Below are 12,609 nucleotides of genomic sequence, written 5' to 3'. Positions count from 1 at the left end.
TTGTAATGTGAGAGCTTTAGGTCTTAGAACTAGGCTGCAATAACTATGTTTTTAGTTTAATTAAGTATAGAATTGTTAGTCTTTGAGTTTCTTTGTAGATAACAGATTTTTGTTAAAGCTGCTATAGATCTGTAACTGTTTCACTTGGTAATTAATGTACAAGCTAGTTACCCAAATATTTATATCATTATTTTATAAAAATATTTATAGCACTATTATATTATATTGCGTATATATAGATATGTATTGTACCGTTTCAGTATGATATAATTAAAAGAAGGAAAAATGACATGGCCTGACCCATTTTAAATGGCCCAAGTTTTGGCCTATGGACATTTTATGTCATGTCGGCCAAACTGATGCCACTCGATGGTCATTGGGTCATTTCAATCATTTTTATCCTTTTCCAACTAATTGGGTCATTCGACATTTTTCTAAAAATATTTTAATTTTTTTTAACTTATGCTTGACAACGATTAGTATTAGATTAGAATTTAGTGATCATGGATATTCGATGTTTCAAATTATTTTGTAGTAAGCAAATATATTTTTAGGAGTATTAAAAATTGAGATAAAATATTTAATGCATCTGTTTTATGTATTGACCTTATTGGTAATATATTCATTATTTATTCTCTCTATATATATATATATATATTTGTAAAAATTCTTGAAGAAAGTGTGAATCCTGTGTATGGCAACCATTCTTAAGTTGTTGCTAAAGGTGAACAACATAATTTTATTGCCAAAAGAGTAATTTATAGCCACAATAATAGCTGTTGCTAAAAGTCTTCATAACAGACTTGCTACAAAAATTTTAACTGGAAAATATTTTGCTTTTTTTATTTAAAGAAATAATAATTAAGTATAATTGTATAAAAATATATAATTATTAAATAGAATATGTATCAATATAAGATATATATATATATATATATATATATATATATATGAAAACTCTACAAAATATGTTTAAAAATAATAATTAAATACAATTATATAAAAATAGTATGATTACTATAAAGAATATGTACCTATATACGATACATGTATAGGAATTGTATAGTTATATTTAATATGTATATGTATAAGATATAGATAAACAATGCATAGAATGTGTATAGAAATTGTATAGTTGTTATATAAAATACATATGTATAGAATGTGTATAGAAACTATGTAGCTGTTGTATAAAATACATATCCAAATAATAATTGCAATCAAAGATCGTATAGAATATGTATAAAATTTGTATAATTGTTGTATAGAATGTGTAAGGAAATCATATAAGTATTGTATCAAATGTGTATCAAAACTTTAGAATTGTATAAAAATTATATAACTATATGGAAATTGCATCATTATTGTATAGAATATGTATCTAAATAATAATCTACAAATGTACATTGTTTATATATCTATAAATATAGTATAGGGACTGTATCAATATGACATACAGATTGCATCAATATGGTATAAAGACTATATAAATATAGTTATAGGGACTATAACGATATGGTATAAAGATTGTATCAATATGGTATAGTATATGGCCTTTTTTGTATATAATGTGTATAGAAATTATAAAATTATTATAAAATATATGTATGTGTACAGAATGTGCATAGAAATTATATGACTATTGCATAAATATATTTATATCATTATTGTATTAAATTAAATATATTTTTATATGTGTTGTATTATTTTAATATAATATAATTAAAAGAATAATTTAAAAAAAAAAAAGAATTGTAAAGAAAAATACAAAAGCAGTAAAAAAGACGTATAAGAGCAACGCTTTTTTAATAACAAAATGAAGCAGCAAAAAATTTTAATAAAAATGGAGCATTAAAAATAGAAACGGACCAACAATTAAAAACAAAAGATGAATTAGGAAAAGTTCTAAGAATAAAGTGGTGCAACGAACAAAATGCCAAGGCTACTTTTTGAAAATGGCAAAATCAATACCCAAAATAATTGACATTAGAAATTAAATAATAAAATAAGAAAAAAATTTAAAAAAAAAAAGGCAAAGATCAAAATGACTACCTTTTGAAATTGCTAAATCATTGACCATTTTGTTGGAATTAATTTCGGCGGAGTAGCTATGTGCTATTTTTATACCAAAAAATAGATTTTTTTTTAAAAAAGAAAAAAGAAACTGCAAAAAAAAAATATAAAAAAGCAGTGAAAAAACACAAAAGAAGAGCAATTTTTTATAACAGAATGAAGTATCAAAATTTCAATAAAAATGGAGCAGCAAAAAAAAAAATAACTAGCCAAATTTTTTTTAAAGAAATAAACCAGCCAAAATTTTACAAAATTAAAATAGAGCAGCATTATTTTTTAATAATAAAAAACAAGGAGACAATAGCGACAAAAGAGAAAAGATTGAAGAGAAAAGGAGTACTTGATACTCTTTTACTCAAATCCTAACTTAGACAATTAGGAAACTTCTTAGATTCCTCTTTTGTTTGGGCCGGGTATTTTATGGATCTGATTTTAGGCCTAGTCTATTTTATATTGAACATTTTGGGTCTATGTTATCATAAAAAGGTCCTAACGAACCACCAAAAAATTATTTTTAAAAAAATAATATTTTTTTTTTAAATCAAAGATCGGCCTTTGTACAAATTAAAATGTTAAAACAAATTTGTACAAAGGACTTACGTCAGGCAAGACCCAAGCTCAATTACTCTAACAAAAGTAGGCAAGTCAAAGACTTTCTAATTCTGAAGACAAAATAGGGAAAGTGGAAAGTGTACTGCTCTTCTTCTTCTTCACATCTCCGTTCGATCTGTTTATTGTTCCGATGTCATCGACTCTCGCATCTAATCAGATAATTTTCATCATTTCTGAGTTATCTTCTTGTTCCTCTCTGTAGTTCAATCTTGAGCTTCAAATAATCAAAACTTTAAGATACGCTGCTTTGAACCAAATACAACTCAAGTCACCTTAAAATCTCACCAGGTGTTGTGTATTCAAGTTCGATTGAAATTATATCCAAGTTGTGCTTATTATTTTTTTGGTGTTTGAGCTCAGATCCGTTAATGGCCAATATATTCTAAGGTACTGCACTCCTCATCTATTATCTTCAAGGGAATAAACTCCATTTGGGGTTGATACCACCCTAACAGATTCTAAATGCGTTACTTATGTGTACCTGTTTTCTTCCATATCTTGTTGTGCTTTTGTTGTATTTCTTGTATCTACTGCATTACTTTTCATTGATTGAATCTATCTTTAAATGCGAAGCAATCTCTTTTGAAGCTTTATTCTGACTCTGTTGTTAATCTGAATCTTTTTGCTTCATCCTCTTAATTCTTAATTGTGGAACATCGACTTTTTGCCTCTTGTGGTAATTCTGCAAATGAATTATAAACTTGTGTACCTGCAAAACTAAAACACTGGTTAGTTAAAAAATCTGTCAAGGCATTTCCTTCTCTGAAAGTGTGAGTAATCTGCAGCTGTCCTCCCTTTATTTAGTTTCTTATTCTCCTGATTAACATCACAATGTTCCATGGACATTCTCATTCTCTTCTCACTATCTTCATGAGTACTAAGGAATCTGTTTCTAGAATGAGTGGTAACAAATAGTGGTCAAAACAGTAATCACAACCCTCTTTCATAGCCAGAACTTATGAAAATAAACTAGCGATGTCTGTTATTTGCTTACACAAAGCAACCTATATGTCACCCTCATGGTTTCTAACACAGAAAGCTATTGAACTTGGACCAGGGTTACCTTTAGAAGACCCATCCGAATTACATTTGAACCAATTTTTGCTAGGAAATTTCCCCAAAAAAACGTGTAGTTCTCACTGCAGGTTTATAATTTTGAAGCAAATCCACCTACAATGGTCATTCTTGCGGTATTCCTGTATCCAAGGGTATAAAATAGAGGCCTAAAGTTGTAAATTTCTTGAAATGTTATATATAACAATCCTCCAATTAACTATCCCTCCATGATTCACCTTATTTCTACCCTTCCACATATGCCAATAAACCATTCCTGGGACAGCACAGATAATTGGTTTTAATCTGTTTGTGCATTCTACATTCCACCATTTTTTGATTGTTTGAGGCCATTGCACAAAAGGTCCATCCACTCTTGAGAAAACGGAAAAATCCTCCAAATTCTTTCTGCAGCTTCACTTGTGACAAAAATATGTTGTACAGTTTCTAAATGAGGTGATGAACAACATCTGTATCTTGACACTATATTGATACCACACCTTTTTAACACTTCATCAGTAGTAATTTTAAATAACCACAATCTCCAAAGAAAGAAATTAATTTTAAAAGGCACTCTCTTAGTCCAAACATATTTCAAATCCCCAGAAGTGTCTTTTCTCTGCCTACACAATTGAAAAGCACTTGCCATAGTAAATTTACCTGTAGATGTTGGCATCCACCATGGAATATCCCATGGTGAAGCCTCCTTACTGATGAAGATATTCTCTTGTACATGCTGGGCTATATCATAAGGCAATACATCTATCAACTTCTGAAAATTCCACTCATTTTCATCCATCAGATGATTAATATCTTCTGATTTTTTCTTTATCTCAAAATCTAATTCTACCACATGGTACAAAGCCCTAAGTTTTATCCAATTATCAAGCCAAATGCTTGATGAACCAATAGTAGGCTCCCACCATATTTCCTGTTCCATGGAATCTCTAGCTTCTAGCATTTTCTTCCAAATTTGAGATCCCCATTTTCATTGGACTAGTATGGGAATAACCTTTTTGCAATACTTATTCCAGATATAATCAATCCACAATGATCTTGTGGTTCTGAAAGTCCACCATAGCTTATAATACATGGCTTTAGAAATGTCAAAAAGGGATCTAAATCCCAATCTCCCTTCCTCCTTTGGATAACACATTTTGTCCCAAGTAATTCAGTGTTTACTTTTACCCTCATCCTTACTAATCCATAAGAATCTGTTAAAGATTTTGTGTAGTTCATACAAAATCATCTTTGGAGAAACCACTGCAGACAACAGATATAACGATATACTTTGCAAAACAATGCTAATTAGTACGGCCTTGCCACCATATGAAAACAACTTACCTTTCCAGTTCTGAAGCCTCCCTTTCACCTTCTTGATCAATTCATTGTAGTATGCTTTCCTTTTCTTAGCATGTGTGATAGGACAACCTAAGTATGAAAAGGGGAAAACTCCATATTGAAAACCTGTGATTAATTTTACCTCATTTTGCAACTCGTTAGCCAGTCTTTTTAACATATAAAAGCTACTTTTCTGACCATTTATGAGCTGTCCAGATACTTGTTGATATTCTTTAAGAATTTTCATCACTTTCTCTAAAAAATACCTATCAGCCGATGTAAATATGATGGTATCATCTGCATAGACCAAATGATTTATCTCTCTACTCCACTTAGGTAAACCATAACCATGATATCTACCATTTTCACAGAGAAAGTTCAGAGCCCTAGATAAAACTTCTGATGTAAGGATGAACAAAGTAGGTGACAAATGGTCACCCTGTTTAATTCCTCTGGTAGAATGAAATAAACCATTGGATTTTCCATTTATAATAATGGAATACCAATTATTGGCCACCAATCTCTAAATCATGTCAATAATCAGTTCTGAAAAACCCATCTTTCTCATCACTCTAGTAAGAAAAAACTAGGAAACCCTATCATAAGCCTTTGATATATCTAGTTTTATCATCATATTTGCAGGCTTACCTCTCAATCTTATATCAGCTACTATCTCCTTTGTTAACAAAACATTCTCAACAATGCTTCTTCCCTTAAGAAAACCTGATGGATTTTTGGAAATCAATTTAGGTAACAATCCCTCCAATCTCTCATGGAACACTCTAGATATTACTTTATTAATGAAATTACTGAGACTGATTAGTCTCAAGACAGTGAATCCTTCAACCACTTTCTTATTAGGGATAAGAATCAGATTGGTATGAGTAAGACTCTTTGGGAGAGTATTACCTTTAAAGAAATCTCTCACCATTTTAAGAACATCATATTTCACTATTTCCCAGTAGTGTTGATAAAATAACCCTAAAAACCCATCTGGCCCACATGCACTGCTTTCATTAAAACTAAAAACAGCCTTGTGAACTTCATCCAAGGTTAAGATTTCTATCAGAACACTATTTTCTGCAGCTGTTACCATTTTTGGCAAATGGTTTAGTAAATCAAAATTAGATCTTTCCCCCTCTTGGCTAAACTGATTCTTGTAAAAATTGAATGTTTCATCTGCAACCTCTTTAGCATTATCAATCCAGTTTCCTTCAACGTTCTTGACTCTATTTAGCTGTGGTCTTCTCCTTCTCCCCTTTACCAGACTGTGGAAAAATCTTATATTTTTATCTCCTTTATCAAATCATGTGATTTCAGTTTTTTGTCTCCAAAATTCCTCTTCAAAATGGCGATATTTCTTAACTCTGTTTGGGCTTTCTGCAAAACCATCCTATTGACCAAGGATGGATCCTACTCAAATAATTTTTTCTTTAGCTTCATGATTTCTTCCCAAATTTTCAGTTGCTGAAAAATATCACCAAATCTTTGTTTGCTCCAAATTCTCAAAACGTTTTTGAGATTCTTCAACTTATTTTTAAAAATCCAGAAAATGTTCCCACTCTCATTTGTGTGTCAGTTTTGAGACATAACCTGCTTTAACGTTTCATCCTCCACCCAAAAAGCTAAGAACTTAAAAAGCCTTATGATGTTTGAGGTTTTTCTATTCATCGTCAAGAACAAAGGGGCATGATCAGAACTTGTTCTTGACAAATGTTCCACTTAAATTAGGTAACCAATTCAGTATATGAGAGTTGACCAACAGTCTGTCTAACCTCTCAAAAATACAATCAACTCCTGCTCTACCATTCCTCCAAGTAAAAGGACTTCCTTTAAAAGGAATTTCTTTTAAATCACAGGAATTCTCACAAAATGCAAAATCCTCCATTTTATGTAGAGTTACTGGTAATCCACCAATCTTTTCTTCTTCATTTAATATAGTATTAAAATCCCCTCCTATCAATCATGGTATATTAATATCAACAATCCTGTAAATATCACTCCACAAATTTCGTATTTCTAGCTCTGTACACTTGGCATATACAATAGTAATCAACATTTTTTCCTGACTATCCAGAAAAGTAGCTTTTATGGTGACCTGCTGCTCCTCATCATTTATTACTTCCATGTCAATTCCTTCTCTCAGGAAAAATCATATTTTATTATTAATATTTACACATGTTATACCCATGTTCAACCATCTTTTATACTCCTGAATTCGTCTTCTATTTTGAAAAGGCTCCATGAGAGCTATTAAGAAATATTTATGATGTCTATTAAGCATCTGCAACCTATTAAAAGCTTGCTGAGTGTTACTCCCTCCGTTTTGAAATATTTATTGATGTTTCAAAATAAGTGAATCAATGAATTTTTTTTTTCAAATTTACCCTTATATTTAACAACCAATTAACTTTTGTAAAGGTATTACAAGGTCAGTTTTTCTTTTTTATGGGTAAAAACGAAAAGTTGTGTTAAATTTATGTCTTTAATATTTTTTTTTTAATCTGTGTGTCAAAATTCAACAATTCATTTATTATGAAACGGAGGGAGTAATAGATCTTATATTCCAAAAAATAGCTTTCATAATCATCTATTAAGCTTATTTGAGGTCCCTCTTTCTGAAACCACCCTTTTTGGTGATTGATCTTCTGATTCAATCTGTTTTCTGCTCTTTCTCCTGATTCTTTTCGTTGTTTTTGGTGATAGATCAGTTTTTCTACCCACTTGTTCCCAAACAACATCACTATCTTGTTTTTCCTCCAACACGTCCTCTGTTGTTATGACTGTCATTGAGTTCTCTGCAATATTAGTTTCTTGTCCATCATCCACCTGGTGATATATACTCTCTCCTTTCCACCTGGTGATTAAAGTAATTCAGAAGTTAAGAAATATCTCTATTTTGAAGAGGAATTTTAGAGACAAAAAGCTGAAATCACATGGTTTGATAAAAGGAGATAAAAACACAAGGTTTTTCCACAGTCTGGTAAAGGGAAGAAGGAGAAGACTGCAGCTAAATAGAGTCAAGAACGTTGAAGAAAAATGGATTGATGATGCTAAAGAGGTTGCAGATGAAGCAGTCAATTTTTACAAGAATCAATTTAGCCCAAGAGGGGGAAGGATCTAATTTTGATTTACTAAACCATTTGTCGGAAATGGTAGCAGCTGCAGAAAATAGTGTTCTAACAGAAATCCCAACCTTGGATGAAGTTCACAAGGCTGTTTTTAGTTTGAATGGAAGCAATGCATGTGGGCCAGATGGGTTTTCAGGGTTATTTTACCAACACTTGTCTCAATCTTATTAGAATTATTTATACTCTCTCCCACTTTCTTAATTACTTTACTCTCTCCCGATTCATATACATAAAAGACTGATATATATAGAGAGAGAAACTTTTGTATATGATAAGGCCGACACATACACAATAAGGCCGATTCATATACATAACAAGTATGAGAAGGACGACATATACATAACAAGACCGACATATACATTACAAAGTCGATTCAAATACATAACAGGGCCAGTATATACATAGAAAGCTATGTATATATATTTTTAGAGAAAATGAAATTTTTGTAATATGTTTGAAGAGATAAATTTTTTGTAATAAATACAATTTAAGTTGTAGGTTTATGTAATTTTTAGAAAAAAAAATATCGACAAAAGACCTAGCTGTCTATTTTTTGAAAATGTCATAACCAATGATCTGGCAATTCTTTTGACCGACTGACCACTTTAATCCTTTTCCCCTTATTCTTTCCTAATTTTCCAGAAGGAGCTAAGAAGCTGAATTGTGCTATTTGCAAAGGATCAAAATAAATTATTTACCGTATTGAAAATTTGATTTATCATATTAGATAATTATTGTTCTTAATTCCTTCTAAAACCATGAGGGCTCCTCTTTTTTTCTCAAACTTAACCAAAAAAAACAATTTATTTTTTGGTGACGGGTGGGGTTCAATTTGGTTAATTCATAATCGATAATTGAAAATAGGTATCAGAAGCATAAAATGATTGAGCCCTTCAACTTCACGTAAGACGAAAAAGAGAGAGATTAGAATCCTTCATTTGAAATGGAGCAAGAAATTAAGCTTTAGAGTTCAGATACAATCATTAACCTGATAAATTACACACACAATTGACATCTGAAGAGTAGAAAAATCACACTAGACAACACAACACCAGCAGATACAGGGAAAACAGAGAAGAGTTGTACACAAAAGTCTTGAAAATAAGCTAATGCGCGAACTCCTTAAGACCTGCCGCTCTTGAATGGAATAGCTCTGATGATTATTTGGTGATAAATCGCAGCAAGAGCAGCTCCAATGAATGGTCCAACCCAGAAGATCCACTGAAATATCACGAAAAATATAACTTTTGTTAAGATTGTATGACACAACACATCTTTCATTCAACGTAGAGTTAGAAAGAAATGTCTAAAAGATTGTCAACTCGTAATTGTGTAGACTTACGTGGTCATCCCATGCCTGGTCTTGGTTGAAGATGATAGCAGCTCCGAGACTCCTGGCGGGGTTGATACCAGTTCCAGTGATTGGGATGGTGGCCAAATGAACCAAGAACACCGCAAATCCAATTGGAAGAGGTGCCAAAATCTATCACAAAGTTAAGATTGCTGTGATTGTAATTCAAAATGAGCGTAACATAAATTTAAAGCTTTGCTTGTATACGATTCCTCATACATTAGATATATACCAACAACTTATACACTACATCTCCCTCAGAAAAATTTAAGGCCTTGTATTAAAAATATACCACGCTCCCAACGTTTCAATTACAAAATAATGACTCTTTCCTTTTTCTCAATTAAACAACCTTTCAATTTTGGCACATTCCATATCTTTAATTTAAGACAGCAAGATTCAAAAGTCTTATTTACTTTTTTTAAACTCTATACATAATCAAAACCAAATAAACAGTTTGAAACGGAAGGAGTATAAATTTCTGACAAAGTTGTTCAACTAACCACCATTCACTTTTATGTGACAAATGCACCAAGTTTCAAAAAAAATATGTCTTCCACTTTTTGCATAGTTATGACTACAAGATTATGGAGATTTTGAAATGTTCTACATGTCTTTCTTTAGTTGAGGACCATGAAATTCAAAAGTTTTGTTACTTTCTTAAATTTCTTGTCAAGGCAAAATCAGACAAACAGAATACAGTGGAGGACTGGAGGAGTATTAAGCTAAAGTAATTGATAGGACAAGAGGGGCACTTACAGGAACATGTGAATCTCTAGCATTTCTTTTGGCATCAGTAGCAGAGAAAACAGTGTAGACAAGGACAAAAGTACCAATAATCTCAGCACCAAGTCCATCACCTTTTGTGTAACCAGGATTAACCACGTTGGCTCCACCACCAAGTCTCTGATAAGGTCCAACCATGAAACCCTTAACAACACCAGCACCACAGATGGCACCAAGACATTGCATCACTATGTAGAACAGTGCCCTTGTTAAAGATAACTTCCTTGCCAAGAACAAACCAAATGTCACAGCTGGATTAATATGTCCTCCTGTTTCAGTACAAATCAGGAACTCAGTTTTTAGAGAAAAATACCAAAGGCCCGTTTGGCCACGACAACAAATTCATTTTTTTTCACTTTATTTGAAAATCAATTTATGACCGTGAAAATTCCAAATGTTTGAAGTTGTATGGAAACACACTAAATATTGCTCTGACTTTTTTACTTTCACTGTATTTTCCTTTCAAATTTACCATGAATTTTTTATTATTATAAAGATAACCTAATTTAAATTATATTCCATGTATAAAGTACATTTAAACAACCAAATAATATTTGAAGTTGAAACACACTAAATATTGCTCTGACTTTTTTACTTTCACTGTATTTTCCTTTCAACTTTACCATGAATTTTTTATTATTATAAAGATAACCTAATTTAAATTATATTTCATGTATAAAGTACATTTAAACAACCAAATAATATTTGCAAAATTTATAACCAAACACATCTCCAAATAAAATGAAAAAGTAGTTGTAATAGTATGTATTAGTTCGTATATGAAATCTAATCTATGACTATTTACTTTGAGATATTACTCTTTTAGAAGACATTTGATGGTATATTTCAGGTAAATTAGTCAATTTAAGCTGAATTTTGCTCGTTCTATGTATAAACCATGTTTAGAAAAAATACAACCAAATTCTAAATATTCTTTTGCGAAAAAAAAAAATATAACCAAACACAACTTCAACTTCAACTTTAAAAATTCTAAATAAAATGAATAATAATTGATTTTCATGAACAAATTCCCACCAAATTTCATGAATCATACTTATTTATTTGTGGACATGGTGGTAGATCCATAAAAATAGTTGCCAAACAAGGACTAAAACTGAAAATCAGTAACGACAAACAAACAAACAAACAGACGAACAAAAGATTACAACTTCATAGTATTACTAGCAAAAAAGTCAAGATTCGAGAAAGAATTTCAGTAATAACTAACCTGAGATACCAGCAGTACAGTACACCAAAGCAAAGATCATACCACCAAAAGCCCAAGCAACTCCTTGAATACCAACAGAAGAACATAAACTATCTGACCTTTTAAGTCCCATAACAGTCAGGATTGTTATGTACAAAAACAAGAAAGTTGCCATAAACTCTGCTATTCCAGCTCTGTAAAATGACCATGATGACAATTCTCCTGGCTCAAACAAAGGTGCTGGTGGTGGTTCCTTGTAATCTTTGTCTGTTTGTGCTGCTGTCCCTAATGGTTGTGTCTCTCTATACTTGTTTGCTCCAAGGTTAACATCTTCTTCCTTGTTTTCTGCCATTTTTCTTCAACTCACTCACTATGGTTTCCAACTTTTATTTTTTGGTGGTGTTGAGTGCTTAGTGGATGGAATACCGAAAAAGGAAGTTGGGTGGTGAGATAGGATAGAGTTTGTCTTATTTTATAGTGGAGAAGTCATTATTTATTCCAATAAAAAAAAAAGTATTTTTATTTCTCATTCGGTGTTTAATACATGTATTGTAGCTCCAACTAATCTGAATCATATGTTGTAGGATCCATTAAAGTGGCAGTGTTCTCAACAAAATTTTCTTCATATCAGATTGAATCTTCGACCTCTGATTAAGAATGGAACAACCTCATCCACTATACAATAATCTATGTTGGTCAATGAAAGATTCTTTTACCCGGTTCACTTCTAATTTATGTGACATAATATGAATTTTAAAAGTCAAATAATTTAAAATTAATCATGAATTTAAATATAAAATTTTTGAATTCTTGTTATATATATATATAATTATAAATTATAATACTTTAACTATTAAAAAAAAATTACTATTATTACAGGGGTAGATTTAAAACTCCAAATGGGAAAGGCGAGACATATGCTGAAACTCCAAATCGAAAAGGCGAGGCATATGCTAGAAGGGAGTACACTGCAAAGTTCTTTTTTCCTTTCCGGCCTAGTTATATGAATTATTGGGTTGTTCTAATCTTTTTGTAAGCTTAACTAATTTGTTAAC

At 31.3% G+C, this 12,609-nt stretch overlaps 1 protein-coding gene across 1 annotated transcript; it reads right to left on the bottom strand.

The window, feature by feature from the left end:
• Positions 1 to 9,114: 9,114 nt before the first annotated feature.
• LOC107850701 (probable aquaporin PIP-type pTOM75) lies at positions 9,115 to 12,100 on the bottom strand. The gene is made up of 4 exons (XM_016695407.2): positions 11,576 to 12,100; positions 10,321 to 10,616; positions 9,553 to 9,693; positions 9,115 to 9,431 (listed from the first exon to the last, which is right to left on the bottom strand). The coding sequence occupies exons 1-4, from the start codon at positions 11,904 to 11,906 to the stop codon at positions 9,333 to 9,335; spliced, it is 867 nt and encodes a 288-aa protein (XP_016550893.1). The 5' UTR covers positions 11,907 to 12,100; the 3' UTR covers positions 9,115 to 9,332.
• Between the last annotated feature and the right edge of the window lie 509 nt (positions 12,101 to 12,609).

Source organism: Capsicum annuum, chromosome 12 (genome assembly GCF_002878395.1).
Source record: "Capsicum annuum cultivar UCD-10X-F1 chromosome 12, UCD10Xv1.1, whole genome shotgun sequence".
Classification (NCBI taxonomy): Eukaryota; Viridiplantae; Streptophyta; class Magnoliopsida; order Solanales; family Solanaceae; genus Capsicum; species Capsicum annuum.
Note: the sequence above shows the minus strand (reverse complement) of the source record. Positions and strands in the feature narration are given on the sequence as shown.